The sequence below is a fragment of the Pelobates fuscus genome, chromosome 9 (genome assembly GCF_036172605.1).
Source record: "Pelobates fuscus isolate aPelFus1 chromosome 9, aPelFus1.pri, whole genome shotgun sequence".
NCBI classification, from domain to species: Eukaryota; Metazoa; Chordata; class Amphibia; order Anura; family Pelobatidae; genus Pelobates; species Pelobates fuscus.
In genome coordinates, this window is record NC_086325.1 from 153,705,803 (window position 1) to 153,723,432 (window position 17,630).

A 17,630-nucleotide genomic window follows, 5' to 3' on the forward strand; every position below is an offset into this window, starting at 1 on the left:
CGTTAGTCCGGCCATTCTAAGGTCCGGTATACGTATCTGGCTACTGTTTGTACTCTGCGTGTTGGATCCCTGTCCCGATCCTGACATTACGACAGGGCCAATGGATCCTGCAAGTACAAACAGTCAGCTGGCTTCTCCTGATCCTAGGTTTGAAGCCATGGATCACAGAATGGATCAGATGGCGCTTGCGCTACAGGCTCTATTATCTCATGCCAATAACCCACCAGAGGAGATACGTAATACCCGTTTCTCCTGTCAGTTTAGGTCTAGAGGTAGCCACAGTGGGTGCTTCTTCTTGCATTACCCCCCCAGTACGCTATGGTGGGGCTCCTGAGAAGTGTCGTGGTTTTTTAAACCAAATTAGTATCCACTTTGAATTGCAACCCCGCTCTTATCCTACAGATAGGGCAAAGGTAGGATTTATTATCACCCTACTTATTGAGAAAGCTCTGAGATGGGCCAACCCACTATGGGAGAACGATAACCCATTAGTGTATAACTATAACGCATTTGTAGCTGCTTTTAGAAGAACATTTGATCCTCCAGGTAGAAAGGTTAATGCAGCCAGATTACTGTTGCACCTGAGACAGGAGAACCGAACACTGGTGGATTATGCACTAGAGTTCAGGTCTCTGGCGTCAGAAGTCAAGTGGAATGAGCAGGCGTATATGGATGTATTTTTGAATGGCCTATCTGAAGTAATCCTTGATGAGGTTGCTACCAGAGAACTCCCTGAGAATTTAGAAGATTTAATTTCGTTCATCTCTCGTATAGATGAACGTTTAAGAGAGAGAGACAGAACACTCGAGAGAGGAACCGGAGACCTTCTTTTAGGTTAGCCCCCGCTTTTCCAAGTCCTGACTCCACGGTATCTTTGCTTCCTGAACCTATGCAGATAGGTTATACCCGCCTCTCTGAGGAGGAAAGACAGTACAGGAGAAGAGAGGGTTTGTGTATGTATTGTGGAGCCAAGGGTCATTTACTCTCGAACTGTCCTAACCGTCCGGGAAACGCTCGCACCTAAGTCTCTCTAGAGGACAAGCCTTGGGTGTTTCTATTTTGTCCTCTACTCCTAATTATAAAGATCACAGGCTTCTGCTACCAGTTTCCTTGACTTGGGAGAAGGAAGTAGTAAGGGCTATGGCATTGATAGATTCCGGTGCTGCTGAGAATTTTATCGACCAAGCCTTTGCTATTAAGAACAATTTCCCATCCCAGCTAAGGGAGACACCCTTGGCCGTTGAGGCCATAGATGGTAGACCACTACTAGACCCTGTTATCTTTCGTGAAACCATACCCATTAGTTTAAATGTTGGTATCCTACACGTGGAGAATTTATCTCTTTTGCTCATTTCATCCCCTTCCGTTCCCATAGTTCTGGGGTACCCATGGTTGAAGAAACATAACCCTATTATCGATTGGGAGTTAGGGGAGATACTCTCGTGGGGCCAGGGTTGCCAGGATAGGTGCTTATGCAAGGTTTCTCCATTAGCTAATGTTAACATACCTGAGACTCCTATTCAGTCCACAGAAAGACAGATACCAGACCTTTACCTAGACTTAAAGGCAGTATTTGACAAGAAGAATGCCGATTCTTTGCCGCCACACAGGCCATTTGATTGTAAAATTAAGCTCCTACCTGGGACTATGCCTCCGAGGGGCCATGTATATCCTTTGTCTGTTCAGGAAAACTTGGTTCTAGAGGAGTATATTCGGGAGAACTTAGAAAAGGGATTCATTAGGAGGTCTTCTTCCCCGGCCGGGGCTGGGTTCTTTTTCGTTAAGAAAAAGGATGGCACGCTGAGACCTTGTATCGATTACCGAGGCTTGAATAAAATAACTGTCAGAAATGCCTATCCTATTCCACTTATTACCGAGTTATTTGATCGTCTTAAGGGCTCCAAAATCTTCACCAAGTTAGATCTCAGAGGGGCATATAATTTGGTGAGAGTCCAGCAGGGACACGAGTGGATGACGGCGTTCAATACTCGGTACGGTCACTATGAATACACAGTTATGCCGTTTGGACTTTGCAATGCTCCTGCAGTATTTCAGGATCTGATTAATGAGGTACTTAGGGAGTTTCAACATGATTGTGTCATTGTCTACCTAGACGACATACTGATACACTCTTGGGAGATTGAAACTCACCATAGACAGGTCAGAGCGGTATTACAGAAACTTCTGCAACATGGTCTATACTGTAAATTGGAAAAATGCAGCTTTGATCAGTCTCAGATAGATTTTCTTGGTTACGTGATTTCTGGGGAAGGTTTTAAGATGGACCCTGACAAACTCCAGTCTATTTTAGATTGGCCATTACCTAAGGGACTTAAGGCTATTCAGAGGTTTATTGGTTTCTCCAATTATTATAGGCGCTTCATTAAGGGTTACTCGTCTATTATTGCGCCCATTACCAATATGACCAAACAGGGGGCAGAAACTAAGACGTGGTCTCCTGAAGCTCTCGCTGCTTTCAAGAGGCTCAAAGAACTTTTTGCTTCTGCTCCAATATTAGTCCATCCTGATACGACTTTGCCGTTTCTACTCGAGGTCGATGCCTCTGAGACAGGAGTAGGTGCGGTTCTGTCACAAAGATTAGCGGTAGATAAACCATTACACCCGTGTGGTTTTTTTTCCAGGAAACTTTCTGGGGCTGAAAGCAGATATGACATCGGAGACAGGGAACTGTTAGCAGTCATTAAAGCCTTAAAGGAGTGGAGACATTTGTTGGAGGGGATCCTACACCCTATTACGATTTTGACAGACCTCAAAAACTTGTCATATATTGGGGAGGCTAAGCGCTTATCCTCTAGACAAGCTCGTTGGTCCTTATTCCTGACTCACTTCAATTATGTACTGACTTACAGACCTGGTTCTAAAAACTCTAAAGCCGATGCATTATCTCGCCAATATGAACCTTCTACTGTACCTGAACCAGTTCTTTCTTCTATAGTTCCGAAGTGCAATATCATTGCTAATACGAATCTCAGGATTCATTCTCCATTACTGGCCGAGATCATTAAGTTGCAACATCTCGCACCTAAACAGACCCCTGCGGGTCGTCATTTCGTTCCTCCTGCTTTTCAACTGGAACTTTTACAGTGTTTACATAATAGCAAGATGGCGGGACATCCTGGTATTCGCAAAACTTACGCCTTGATCTCTAAGGACTTCTGGTGGTCTACTTTACGGAGGGATGTTGAGGAGTTCATCGCTGCATGTGAAGTTTGTACTAAAACCAAACAACCCCATACGCTTCCATGTGGACTCCTGCAACCCTTGGAGGTTCCAGAGAAACCATGGTCCTGTTTGGCCATGGACTTTATTGTCGATCTACCTATCTCTAAAAGACAGACTGTTATCCTCACCGTGGTTGACAGGTTTACTAGGATGGCACACTTCATTCCCCTGCCTAAACTTCCGTCTTCTCCCGAATTGGCAGAGATATTCGCCAAGGAGATTTTTCGCCTACATGGGATACCCTCTCAAATTGTATCGGACAGAGGCTCCCAATTTGTTTCCCGCTTTTGGAGGTCCTTCTGCTCTCAACTTGGTATTAAATTAAACTTTTCTTCTGCCTATCATCCTCAGTCTAACGGAGCTGCTGAACGTACCAACCAGAAAATTGAACAATATTTACGATGCTTTGTTTCTGAACACCAGGATGATTGGGTCGGTTTGATTCCTTGGGCGGAGTTTGCACACAACAATCTCGTTTGCGATTCTACTCATTCAAGCCCCTTCTTCATGAATTATGGTTTTCATCCGTCTATTCTTCCTTCGGATTCTCCTTCCCAGGGGGTGCCGTCGGTTGATGTTCATGTTGCCAATTTGAGGAAGTTGTGGGATCAAACTCGACAAATCCTTGTGCACAACTCTATGTTGGTCAAGAAACACGCTGATAAACGTAGAAGGGCGGCTCCGGTCTTTGTTCCAGGTGATAGGGTATGGCTGAGCACGAGGAACATCCGTTTAAAAGTGCCCTCCATGAAGTTCGCTCCTCGGTATATTGGACCCTACAGGGTGCTGACCCGTATCAATCCGGTTGCGTATCGTTTAGCTCTTCCTAATACCTTACGCATTCCGAACTCGTTTCACGTTTCATTGCTGAAACCACTCATATGTAACAGATTTTCCTCCACAATAGCCCCTCCTCGCTCCGTTCAGGTGGAGGGTCAGGAGGAGTATGAGGTCAACTCTATTATTGATTCTCGAATCTCCCGGGGGAGAGTACAATATCTGGTTGATTGGAAGGGATATGGTCCTGAGGAGAGGAGTTGGGTACCTCAGGAGGATGTTCATGCTCCCCGTCTCCGCAGGGCGTATCACTCTCGCTTCCCATCTCGTCCCGGTTCATTCCGCCCGGTGGGCGTATCTGAGAGGGGGGGTACTGTCAGGGTACCTGTGGTCTCTACCTCCAAAAGAGGTAGAGACTTAGCTGTTCCACCATTCAGATGGTCTGATGACTCCCTTCCCCGCAGTCTATCCGGTCATGCAAGGCCGGCCGCGAGGGAGTGACTGCCTTTTACAGCATCTAGGCAGGAAGTAGTCATCAGGACACTCCCCCGGAACGACCTGTCAGTCAATTGCTGCAGGACCAATCAGGACGCCTCGGAGGCGTGGTTATTGCTCTGAACAGGGTATTTAACAGAGCTTCCTTCATTAGCTCATTGCCCTGTCGTGGTTCTAGCTTGTTCTAGTCACTCAGTGCTTGTGTATTCTATTGTCCCTTTTGGTTTTGACCCGGCTTGTTTACCTTACTCTGCTTATCTCTGTTACCCTTGATTCGGCTTGTCTCTCGCTTACCTGTCTTCTGTTACCCTCGACCTCGGCTTGTCTTTGACCATTCTATACGGTACTACTTACGTTAGTCCGGCCATTCTAAGGTCCGGTATACGTATCTGGCTACTGTTTGTACTCTGCGTGTTGGATCCCTGTCCCGATCCTGACATTGGCTTGGTTCGTGCCCTTTCTCCATGGACCACCTGGGAGCATGTTAAGCCTAATTGATAGTTTGTAGCACGTTCCACTGCAGGGTTCTAATTGTTCATATGGGTGGCCGCTGTTCACATGAACTACCACGAGGTGGCGGCCATCTTGTTTGCATGAACACAGGCAGCGGTGTTTGGTCGTCGAGTTCATGGAACTGAAAACAGACACAGAAACTACCGAACACCGCTGGATTTTCATCATCACCTGCGTTCGGTACTATACGACTTAGAAGGGCACTGTTCGGTGGAAATGTTTCCACGAACAAGGTTAACAAGCTCCAGGGTAGAACTATAGATTCCGTTCTTGACCGACCGTTAACACTGATTTCATGGAACTGTTTTGGGTATAGGACCAAGTGCACGGTCGGTCAAACTTGAGACTTCAAGGGAAATTCCGAACCCCTAATTTGATCTGGTTGAATTTTGGATATGTTGGTCACCCAGATCGGGGCTATCAGGGGATGTAACTTTTGTGGGTTTTTTATGTTTTTTTTATTTTTAAAAGGTATTTGGGGGGTTTTGTAATATTGTATGTTTTTCTGTGCCTGGAGATAATTGACTTAATTCAGTTCCTGACTCTCTCAGGCACAGAGGAGTAGTTTGTAACTTGTAACTAGTCCCCTCTCATGACCACAGACACTATAACAACTTCATTAAAATCAAGTTGTTAAAGTGCCTATAGTGTCCCTTTAATGAATAGACAATTGATAAATAAAAAGTCCCTATAATGTGCGTTATTCCGTGTGTGCATTGAAAGGTATTAATATCACGCATTGTCTAGCCGCTGTTTTCCATTTCCCATCCACACGCACAAATATAGAAGTTATCATTTACATCTTTTGTTGTTGGGAAGAGACATTCCCCTCCCCCTACTCATACAGAATGACGTTTGCTGATATTTTAGCTCAGACAGTGCAGGTTTAATTGCAAAACAAACAAAACATTGTGCTTGTCTGGATAATGCTGTTTAGGTCAGGAGAAAGGAGTAAAAGAGAAGAGAACAAAAGCATTACAAAAAAAGCTAAAAACTGGCTGTGCAGCTAACCAAATAGTCTAATAATTAATGTGCATTTAGTAAAATGGCAGTCATTTTCTTACCTTTCCTTATACCACATATATAAATGATTATACTACCACCTTGCCGTTATTTATATTTATTATCTTTTTTTTTTTTTCCTCGCGCCAGATCTCTACCTGGGTGCAGCCATTTTGTTCTCCTCTGTCCATGTCGGTCTTTTGACTGATGAATTGTGGGTAGATTACCCTGGCAACTGAAACAGAACTTTGCTTAAGCTGCGCCCATTGCCGAAGATCACACTCCCCATAGGAAAAAGTAGTCCCTACTTTTTCATATACATACATTATATATACATATATATATATATATATATATAAATAAAAGTAGGAACTACACACACACACATACACACACATCTATCTATCTATCTATCTCTGGTGAATTTTTTTTTTATTATTTTTTATTTTATTTTTTTTAAACAAAAAAAACAAGGGAAAATAAAAGGACAAAAAAAAAAAAAAAAAGACTAATCTAAAGCCAAAATCCACAGAGTGATAATGCTTTAAATGGACACTCCAAGCTACCAGAACAACTTCTCATCATACAGCTAGTGGTGCATGAAGTTCCCTGGACTGTCTGTCTGCACAGAGCCACTATAAATGGAATTACCTGCCAGAAATACATGAAGTCTTACATATTGCATAAAGACTTTAATTGCTCCTTGCCGTCCAAGTTCAGAGTATAGCGCATAAATAATGCACAAGTATCTACTTCTCTCAAACCACAGCTGTTCGGCAGGTGGCTTGCGACATTGTTGCGCACAGTGTATTCACAAAACCTTTGGACATGACTGCACAAACCGGCTGGTAGCAGCTTAATAAGAAGTCTAACAAATGTAATCTGATGAGAAGATCTGCAGCTGCTGGTAAAAACTAAATATCCCATAATACCCAGCTGGACAGATAATAAGAAACAAATCAATGGACCAGAATTAAAAGGAGCCCAATAAGTGAAAGTCCTTCCTGGACTGGAAGGGATCTGTGTGCTTCTTCTTGTCATGATTACTAAGTGACCCAACACGCAGAGTAGCCGTGATTTATGTTTGATAGACAGAGAATAGTAAGGGACAAGACGAGTCATGGAAACCAGGGATTAGGGAAGAGATGTACAACAGTCAAGTCACAGGATTGCAGAATGGAGAATGGTCAAAAAAGCCAAGATCCAATAACCAGAAATGTACAGAGAATACAACGCGCTATTGGAAACCAAAAATGAGAACCACAACAGCATAATGACCTAGGCCCTCAGAGACTTTATATATTATGCCTCTTTAATTTTGTAACCATGCCCCCAAAACGGTCAAATTAAAAAGGTTTGGCGGGCTGTGACGTCATTGATGTCAAAACGTCAGCAGGCATTCGCTGTGTCACAAAAAAGGGACAGGGCTACAGCACCAGGTGTCAGAACCGCTGAGGAGAGAGAGAGGACCATGAGGACCGTCTCCCTGCACATGGAGGACGTCCTCAAGTTGAGCCCCAGTCTGGGCAAAAATTACAGGTATCCTGACACTTCCTGTGTAATAACAGTCTTTCACTTTCTTTTCATTTTTTTTTTTTTAAAGCAGAGCATTATGGTAGTTCTGAAGTCTGTGTGAGAAGTTACTGGTATTACCATTTTATCAGCGTTCTTCTCATTTAACCGAAACCTGGACAGCAAGTAGGGGCCGAGACACCTGGATGATACATTATACCAGGCTTCAAGTACCCAGGCACGTGAAAAAAAGAACTTAAATTGCATCCAGCCCCCACCTATTCATCTTCTGGCAGATGAAGTCATCAGTGGTGTATCTTTCGAATTGTTTTCAAACACGCCGTCTCCTACTAGTTGCTAGTAAACAGAATGTTCTTGTCTTACTAATGAAACATAAAACTGTTCCAGAGAAGACTGTAAAACCATTCTATAAAAGCTCGAGAGATATGCTGGTTGACACAACGTATCTGTTGAGAGGCAGAGTACGGTACAAATATAGTGGTTTAAAGTAAGGTACAGGCCACAGCCTTTCAATGGACGTACTAAAGGCTGATTTACTTAATGAATTCCAGAATACACAGAGCTATTCTGAAAACCCTGAAAAATAAAATACAATATAGCAGAATGATGTGCGCCCTCGCAAGATTATGGACATCAAACTATGTCGTACAACATTTCTCCTCACTTTTTCTGTAAATAATAAAATGATGGAAAAATAAATTAAATTGAAAATGTCAAATTGTGTAAATTAACATAAATGTTATTTTGTGGTATCCCTGAATAGCAATGTATGTATGTATGTATGTATGAAGTTGCTGCTTTATACTGTGACTATGTGCTAGCCATTTATCGCATAATTCTTGGGGTTTTTTTGTTGTTGTTTTTTTTTTTAAGAAAGTGAACTTGGTAGCCAAGGGGTGAATCAGTTTGTCAAGGAAGCAAGCCATAGTGGAGAAATCTTAGTACCTCAACTGCCTCGTGTACACGTATCAAATTAAGCTGCCCTCACAAGCCACTAGCATTTATTGTAGGGACGAAAAAAAAGACAGGATCCAGGAAAAAATCTGTGTAACTTCTATAAACAAGCACACACACTAGAAAAGAGCAGAGACAGCCCAATCATCCGCTAACACCACAAATAATGCCGGAGACCCCTTCCTAAACTAAATGCTCATGGCCATGCGATCGATGCAAAATTAACATATTAAGAAATGTTAAATATAAATGTAAGATTCTAGCCAATCACAGATTCCCTTTTCCTTTTGTAGCTCTTAATCCCTTTAAATCGAACTGCTTGTTCCTTGTTTTTTGATTTTACAATCTCACGTTATATCCACATACTGGTTATAATAATAATATTTTTACAAATCCTTCCAAGGGATTAAAGAACCAAGCTACAGAGCTGCTACAATAGAGTATGTGCAGCGCCCTCTTGTGGCTATAACGTGAATCAAATATACAACGCTTTTAAAGTGGCACTGTCATGCCAAGTCTATCTTTCCCCTGTTGTTTCCACTTCTCTTCCTCTCTCTGAATCTGTTCTTCTTTTCTTTATTTCTGATCTAGTTTTCTTTAAAACATAAGAAAGTTATGTATTTTTCCTACGCCTGACTTTCTTTGAACCAAGGAGGAGCTTAAGTCAGCTCCATTTCCTGTGTCGGTGAAAATACTCACCCTTTTCTATTTTAGAAAAAGAGGGTACCACTTTAAGGATTATGGGGTTTAACAAACATGTCATTGGCAGGTGACTGCCATTAACATTGCAATCACTTTTTTTTCCACACCGAATTTACACTGATTACAGGCCTGTCCATCCTGCGCCCACCCAGATGTTGCTGAACTACAACTCCCATTATTCTTTCAATTAAACAGATAGCCAGGGAATCATGGGAGTTGTAGTTCAGCAACATCTGGGGGGCCGCAGGTTGCACAGCCTACGCAGACACACAGCCCTCTCATATGAAAGAGGGAATTAATCTACCAAATTAGGAGTTTTATGCCATTCTATGTAGCAGGTGATTGTCATAATAATTCCAATCACCTATCAGGTGACTTTTAGGGTGTTCAGCTACCTAAAAATTACTTTAGAACTCCCATGTAGACACATCTTTAGAAAGAGAGGTCAGATGCCCAGGTGACTATCAGGCTATCACAACATCAGCTGTGATCACTTGATAATACCATATAGATAACTAACAAAATCACGGGGCTCCCCGTTGCCTTCACAAAACGCCTAGATGACCATGAGACCGCTTATTAAAAGCAGAAATAAGTGGGCATGTGTTGACATTTGATCCTTTTGGTGCAATTATTTTATATTTAGTTATTAATATTTGTACTGTTTTATTAAATTAATGGAGTTTGGACAAGGGTTGGATCCTGAATATTTTATTATAACACAAGGTTTAAAAATAATACCAGGAAGTATTACTTTACTGAGAGGGTAGTGGATGCATGGAATAGGCGTCCAGCTGAAGTGGTAGAGGTTAACACAGTAACGGAGTTTAAGCATGCGTGGGATATGCATAAGGCTATCCTAACTATAAGATAAGGCCAGAGACTAATGAAAGTATTTAGAAAATTGGGCAGACTAGATGGGCTGAATGGTTCTTATCTGCCGTCACAGCCGTTTCTATTACACCGCTCGCTGTCAAATTAAACATTTGAGTAGTTTGAAATAAACAGAATACTTTTATATTTCGATATTTTATCCTTGTGCATTTTCTGCATAAATTAGAAGATGCCAAGTAACAAAAATATAACACCTTTTTATCGCCCGCTGCCCAAACTGCAGTATGTTTTCATTCTGTGGTTTTCTTTTTAAATCTATAAAGCTTGACAAAGACCTGGTCGGGTCAAAACGTTGCTCTGCTCTGTGTTTGCTCCAATAAAGCTGCTGATTTGCTATCTACTTGGGTGCCTGGACCATCACTTTATTTGACATATTTGACGTGGGGTCTGACCTTCCCCCCGGATCCGATGCACCTTGGTAGCCTGGTAAGTGTGGTCTCCTTTAATTTACTTCTTTTTAAATCTAGACATATTTGATGTATTTGTCTCATCTCTGTACAACTACAGCTGACTCCTTGTGCTATATATTACTTATGCATTTACTGTCTGTGACTTGCTGTTTCAATAAGCTTTTGAAAATCAAAATTAAAAAAATGACAATTATCTTGTAATTTTTAGTTTACTAATTTGCAATTTGTTGTTTTAAAGAAAAACTGGTCAATAATCATAAAGTTTGCTTTTTTTGTGAAGCTAAAATATTTAGCTTTTTTTGTGTGTGAAGCATGCCGTGCATTACTGAAATAATTATAGAATAATTACTGCAATGCTGTGTTTCACTGGATACGCTATGGGAAATTGCACCAACACCTACACCCTACAAAGTAAATTTGAAACCGTAGCTCACAAGCATTAGCAGTCACAACATATTTTTCATTCCTACCATGACATTGCCGCTTACCTGAATCCTGTGTTTTGGAACCGTGTAGAGATGAAATTGGAACAGTGCCCTGTGCTTCCCTGTCCTGTATCGCCTTCCCACCAGATTTTCGTGATCTTGTTTTCTTCTTCTTCTTGGGCTGGGGTTGTTCATCTGTGCCATCCCTGTTAACTAGGAGTTACAAAGGAAGAAACAAAACAAAAACATAAATAATGAGAAACTGTGGCACAGTTTGGTTCTTGAAGGGACACTATAGTCACCATAACAACTACAGTTTATTGTATTTGTTCTGGTGAATAGAATCATTACCTTCAGACCTTTTGCTGTAAACACTGTATTTTCAGAGAAAATGCAGTGTTTACATTACAGCATAGGAATACCTCCACTGGCCACTCCTCAGATGGCTGCTAGAGGTGCTTACTGGGGCAGTGCTGCACAGTGTGATGGACATTCAGTTTCTCCACCATCTGCATGCAGACACTGAACCTTCCTCATAGACGTTCATTGATTTAATGCATTCTTATGAGGAGATGCTGGTTGTGTTGGCTTGTGCTGGCTCTGCCCCTGATCTGACTCCTTGACAAGCTAAGCCAATCCAATGCTTTACTATGGGAAAGCATTGTTATTGGTATTGAGCAACACTTCTGATGATGTCAGCCAAGGAGGCAGAGCCAGCAGCAGCAGCCTGGAATAAAGTTAAGATGTTACTATATTTAGGGAGGGCAAGGGGGGCAGGGCAGATGGTGGTTTTAACATTATAAGGTCAGGAGTACATGTTTGTGTTTCTGACCCTATAGTGTTCCTTTAATATTTAGGTATTTTGGGCAAAGACTGTGGTGTATCTTAGAATACCCATTTCAATGTCTACACATACTTGCTAACAGATGGAATGGCAGATACAGAAGAAAAAAAAAAGTCTCCACTAGGGGGACCAAATTACTATTACTATTATAAAGTTATTTTTTGTTTTTTTGTTTATTTCTGTTAAAACAAGGGGCTTGCTTTTGTATTGTGTGCTAAATAGGCATATTAGACTTCAGTTGTCTAGGGGAATGGTAGATGAACTACAGCTAACCAGCTGGTCAACTGTGCACCAGCAGAAACGTAGTCCTGGTAATGCTAGAATGCTAAAGGCTGGCTATCATCGAGCTTGGAGGATAAAATAAATCTCAATCAATGTGTGTGGGAACGGCACGGTTACATGGGGATTAGTGAAAACACAGAGCAGCCCCTAGAAAGGGAACTGAATGATGGCACGGTGTATATGTGGCCGGTCCTCACCTTGTTTCCGTTTCCGGAACTCTGTATTTTGTTGCACGCATACTTTCTTTCCCAGACTTTGGATATAGGAATCCTTCTTCAATAAAGACGCCATTATTCACCTAAAACATGGCATATATATTCATGATCCATAAATCTCAAAGCATACACACGGTTATAAATTTTAATACCATTTCACATAATTGATGCCATTGTTATTGAAAGGTATAAGTTTAAGAGTCAATAATTCCTGGGAGCCATTATAGCAAGAAATCGCTTACTGACATAAGGCGTTGTTTCGTGCAAAATAAAAAATTACAAACCATTTTTAAATAGTCAGTCTAAGAAGCAAAGCCAATTTGTATCACTGCCAACTGCATGGTGTTTAGAGAACTGTGAACTCCCTCTCATGTTTAAGCAATTTGCAAAAATATCGCTGCCGCTACAAGACAGCCCACCAGGCCTGGAACACTTCAATGTGGGTTGGCTTGTATCGATTTTGTCGCTGTTATGCATGCAGCACGTGCACACCGCATTCGCATTATGGAAGGCTCTCCCGGGAGACTGTAACTCAACTGATACTAAAACATTGTGAATGAGGCTGTATGTAAGGGACAGCAGCCATAGTATGGATGCTGCCTTATAACACACTGTTACGGTACTTTTATACCACCAAATATCAATTAAAAAATTACATCTTTACAATTTTCTAGGTGTACTGTAGCCGTTATGGTACCAGGATTGTCTTATTTTAAAACGTCTTGACTTCTAACTGGAGAATCGCCGGACGCTACTTCCTGCATCATCTATGTCATCCAGAGAGCCAGATGCTCTAGGTCTGAGCTAAGTCCGGTGGTGCAGCTGACACTCTCAGCCACTGAGTCAATCCTGCATTGAAAGGCTTAGTTCAGCAGAGCCAAAGGAAGCTCCTGCTTAGGAGCTTCAAGCTCTCCATAGGAAATAGTGAAGACAAGGAGTGGTGCCTGGTGGATGCCATTTCAGAAGTCAAACCAGACGAACATGATTTAACTACTTACAATGGGAGTAGATGTGCACTCCTGGCACCATAACCACTACAACGCTCTGCATTGGTTATGATTCTTGAAAGTTTACTTATTGCTGTTTAGTACATAATCTCTTTTATGAAACAGAAGCTAGATTAACAAAAAGACGGGTAAATAGGAAACTAACTAAAAAGCTGGTCTGGTAGGATTCATCTTAGTTGTAGTCACAGCTAATCAGATTGTTAATTGTTTGCTAAACAGAGGGAAGGCGTGTAGAGACATTTCACTAAGCTGTAGTCATTATATTGGCTAAATTCCACAATCCATGTGGTGATGTGAAAACCAGATCGCCAAATTCTGGAAATATTCTCAGCTCCGCTATGGTCGAAGCCAGCATGACAATTTCATCCTAAATATTACAATTTATTGTGGGTTGTTGTTTTTTTTTTTTGTTAATAAACCCCACCGACAATCTACAATGTGGTAAAATTCACCACATGTTCCTGGTCACACATCACTTGTAAACACTTATTGCCAATATCAGAAAAGTGTTGCCCTGCAATGTGCAGAATTCACACCATGCAGGAAGTGGATCTAATAATTTATACATGTCAAAAGAAACATGGAGGATCTGGCTATTCTATGTGGAAATCTTCTCAAAAATGGTAAAAGTATGTGACTTGAGGGATGCTCTATTATATTACATATTAAAAAATATATAAAAACTGTTAACCTCAACTCTTAACTCTTCAAATGAGAATACATTTTAAATGCACAATGTCTGTGTGATTGGTTAAATGACACAGCATGGGGAAAATAAATAAAAATAAATATAAAGGAGTGTTCTCCCATTTATTCTGTGCATGCTGACTTTAATCATTCACCTTCATGGAAAGCAGATAAATGTTAGATATCCCACGTGTTATATTCTCTTACATGAAATGCACAAGGAATGGGCTCTTACCTGACTTCCTGGACCACGTTCTGCTCCTGCAACACGTGGGCTCCCAGACGGAAGCAAGCGAACGCAGAGCGCGACTGTCCGCAGCCCGCACGGATCGCCTCCGATCGTTCAATCCGCGACGGATTGCTTGGGTCTGACTGCCTGGCGCTCTATGGTTGGAAAGAGAGTCCGACTCGCGCGGCATGCTGGGATCGTGGAGGTTTAGCACTGATTGCAAAGAAACTGGGGCAGTTCCGCTGTTTCCAGGCAACCAGCTTCTGTGGCTTGTAACAAAGAGTCTCTCAGTTCTGCAGAAATATGTTGTTATTGTGTTTCCACAATATGTATAAAGGGACACTTAAGCCACCATAACCACTACAGCTTAGTGCAGGGGAGCCTGAAAAGAACCATGGGATATGTAGTTCAAAAACATCTGGAATTACCTTTGGACAGCTCTCTTATTATTGTCATAACTCCCAAGTGTCCCTATTTAGGAGGAACAGTCCCTATTTTTGGTACAATCCCTCTTTTCTAAGCTAATGTCCCTCTCTTCTAGGAGCTCCATATTGTTGGTGTGTCTGAGTGTATAACAGAGCTCCACCGCAATAATACTCCCAGTAATGTGTCTGAGTGTATAACAGAGCTCCACAGCAATAATACTCCCAGTAATGTGTCTGAGTGTATAACAGAGCTCCACGGCAATAATACTCCCAGTAATGTGTCTGAGTGTATAACAGAGCTCCACAGCAATAATACTCCCAGTAATGTGTCTGATTGTATAACAGAGCTCCACAGCAATAATACTCCCAGTAATGTGTCTGAGTGTATAACAGAGCTCCACAGCAATAATACTCCCAGTAATGTATAACAGAGCTCCACAGCAATAATACTCCCAGTAACGTGTCTGATTGTATAACAGAGCAACGCAGCAATAATACTCCCAGTAATGTGTCTTTAAACTATAATACATGTGTTTAGAAATTAGGGATGTGCAGGGGCAAAATATTAATTGCGGTTCAGAATTTCGGCACTTCGGTTCGGTAGTTCCGAAATTCAGAACTTCGGTTCGGGACAGTGTAGGGTAAGGGGTAGAGTTAAGGTTGGGTTAGGAGTAGGAGCAGGGTTGGGTTAGCCTACCTTAACCATAACTCTAACACAACCCTACCCTAACTAACCCAACCCCCACCGTAACCCTTTTGCCACTTTTCAGAAGTCCGAAGCACTTCGACACTTCGGACATTCGGAAGCATACGAATGTCCGAAACTCGTCCGAATTTCCATTCGGACCGAACCGAATTGCACTTCTATTAGAATTCAGTCTATGTAAATAGGACGCATTGTGCTTGTTCTAAATTATATTTTAGTTCCAATTTCATTTTTAGTAAGTCACCTAAAATTTCCAGTAACAGCCCAGCTTCTCGCCACATCTGCACTCACACCCTTAAAATTAAAGCATCCATCTTTGTCCATTTCCAAATGTTAGGAGGTATTTCATTCATAAAGCAACATTTCCTAGTGCTGTACAATGGGTTCATAAGACATACAAATAGGTTCAAGGCAAAAGCTCGACTTATAGGAACAATACCTAGCCAGGGCCCTGCGCTACAGTATAAATATTTATTTTTAGAGATTGTGGCACTAGGAGTTTTGGGTGAAATTTCTCTAGTTTTTATATTTCTTCTAATGGTTTTCAAGCAGTTTGTTAAAAACAGGGCCCTACACTCACATCCAGCCGTTCTATTTCCACCTTGATAATTGGGTAGTTTCCCTTCTGCTTTATTTGTCGCAAGTTGGGACAGCGATAAACTGCAGTGGTTGTGGTTTTGTGACTGCACGTTTTGTTGGTATACTAAGCAGTTTCTGCTATATTTCTGTTTTGTTTCTTTAATGACAAAATCGCTTTACTTCACATTTCTTGTTTTCTAGGACACCACCTAAATTATGAATGCCATATATTGCAAGGCTGAACCTTTCATGTGCTGACCAACAGAGGAATTGTAATATTTGTATCTGGCAACAGACTAGAAAATGTCACACCAAAACCTGGTATAAGAAGTTGCACACATCTGACAACAATGTGCAGAGTTGTCATTTGTTCAGTACTTTTGGGTTCTTAAGAAGTAGAAATCAAAATGGACACTACAGGTGTATTTCTGACCCTATAGTGCTAAAAACACTATTTAATCCACTCCATTAAATTGGCATAAATCTTACCTTTATTCTGGCTCCGCCCTCGCCCCACTTCTTTGGCTCAGATAATTAGAATTGACGATATCAGCCAATCCAATGCTTTACCATAGGAAATGTGCACGCACAGCAAAACGCTGCACTGGCCAATCAGACTCTCCTCATAGTAATGCATTGACTCAATACATCTCTATGATGAATGTTCAGCGCCTCCATGCAGAGCATTAAGACGCTAACTGTCAGTGCTGCACGTTGTGCAGCACGGATCCAGGAAGCACCTCTAAGGGCCGTCTGTGTGACTGCCACAAGAGGTGTCCCTAGGCAGCAAAGAAAAGGAAGTGTTTGTATGTAAATACTTGCAGGGATTGACTATAGACACTGTGACGACGTGCCCTTCGCCACTTGTGCCTGGAGAAGACTAATTGCCAGCCTCTTGCCTTGTGACTATGGCCCCTGGGAAGCATTGCCATTGAAAAAGTCTGTTTGGGCTTACTAGATTTTGGGACACTTTTTCTGCCCCTTTGAATCCATGGGAAAGTGTGCCTCTTCCCCTCCCCCATTGTTCTCCAGCAGGGCGTTGTCCCAGGGACACTGCCAGACCAGTTGAAACTGGCTGCTTTGTCCCTTCAGTTCTATAGAATATTAGTTATGTATTTTAATGTGTTTTGTTGCAGTTGCAACTTAGTGATATTTTCTGTACCTGGAGGTAATTGAGTTTAATACAGTTTATTAAGCCAATTATCTCCAGGATAGAGGAGAAAATAGACCGACCGCAGAGCCCAAATCTATGGAACTCTTTTGGGAAGGAAAGCCATGCTTGCAGTTCGTCAAATAGGACTTCCACCTAACTTTTAAACCACTGGAGGGAATTGTATGATTTTGAGTATGTTTGTATATGGAGTATGCTGATTCAGGATATGTATATATGTAGATTGTATGTATATTTTGGGAGTTATGAATATTGTACGGAACTGTATATTTTCCTGCCTGTGATAATTAAGTTAACCCATTGCGTACAGTAATTATATCACAGGCAGAGGGGAGGGTTTGTGTGTCCTAACTGGGAGTGTCTGACTGTATTGTGTTTGGTTGGCTGTTCCACAAGACCGCGTGGGTGGTAACCTTGTGAGAAAAGTTGCATTTAAGACAAACCCTCAGACTGCTGAGATTCCTGCTTAACCCTCAATACAGAGCCTCGTCTCGAACTTGGGGGGGGATTATTTGTGTGTTTTCCTATTCGATGCTT

The 17,630-nt window shown here is 41.8% G+C and overlaps 1 protein-coding gene across 1 annotated transcript in view; it reads right to left on the reverse strand.

Moving 5' to 3' along the window:
* SURF6 (surfeit 6) overlaps positions 1–14,277 on the reverse strand; it is a 30,299-nt gene extending 16,022 nt beyond the window's left edge. The window contains exons 1-3 of the mRNA XM_063431554.1: positions 14,219–14,277; positions 12,272–12,372; positions 11,012–11,161 (exon numbers count right to left, since the gene is read on the reverse strand). Coding sequence (XP_063287624.1) covers positions 11,012–11,161; positions 12,272–12,365 — 244 coding nt within the window. The 5' untranslated portion in view covers positions 12,366–12,372; positions 14,219–14,277. The remainder of the gene's footprint in view (positions 1–11,011; positions 11,162–12,271; positions 12,373–14,218) is intronic.
* Between the last annotated feature and the right edge of the window lie 3,353 nt (positions 14,278–17,630).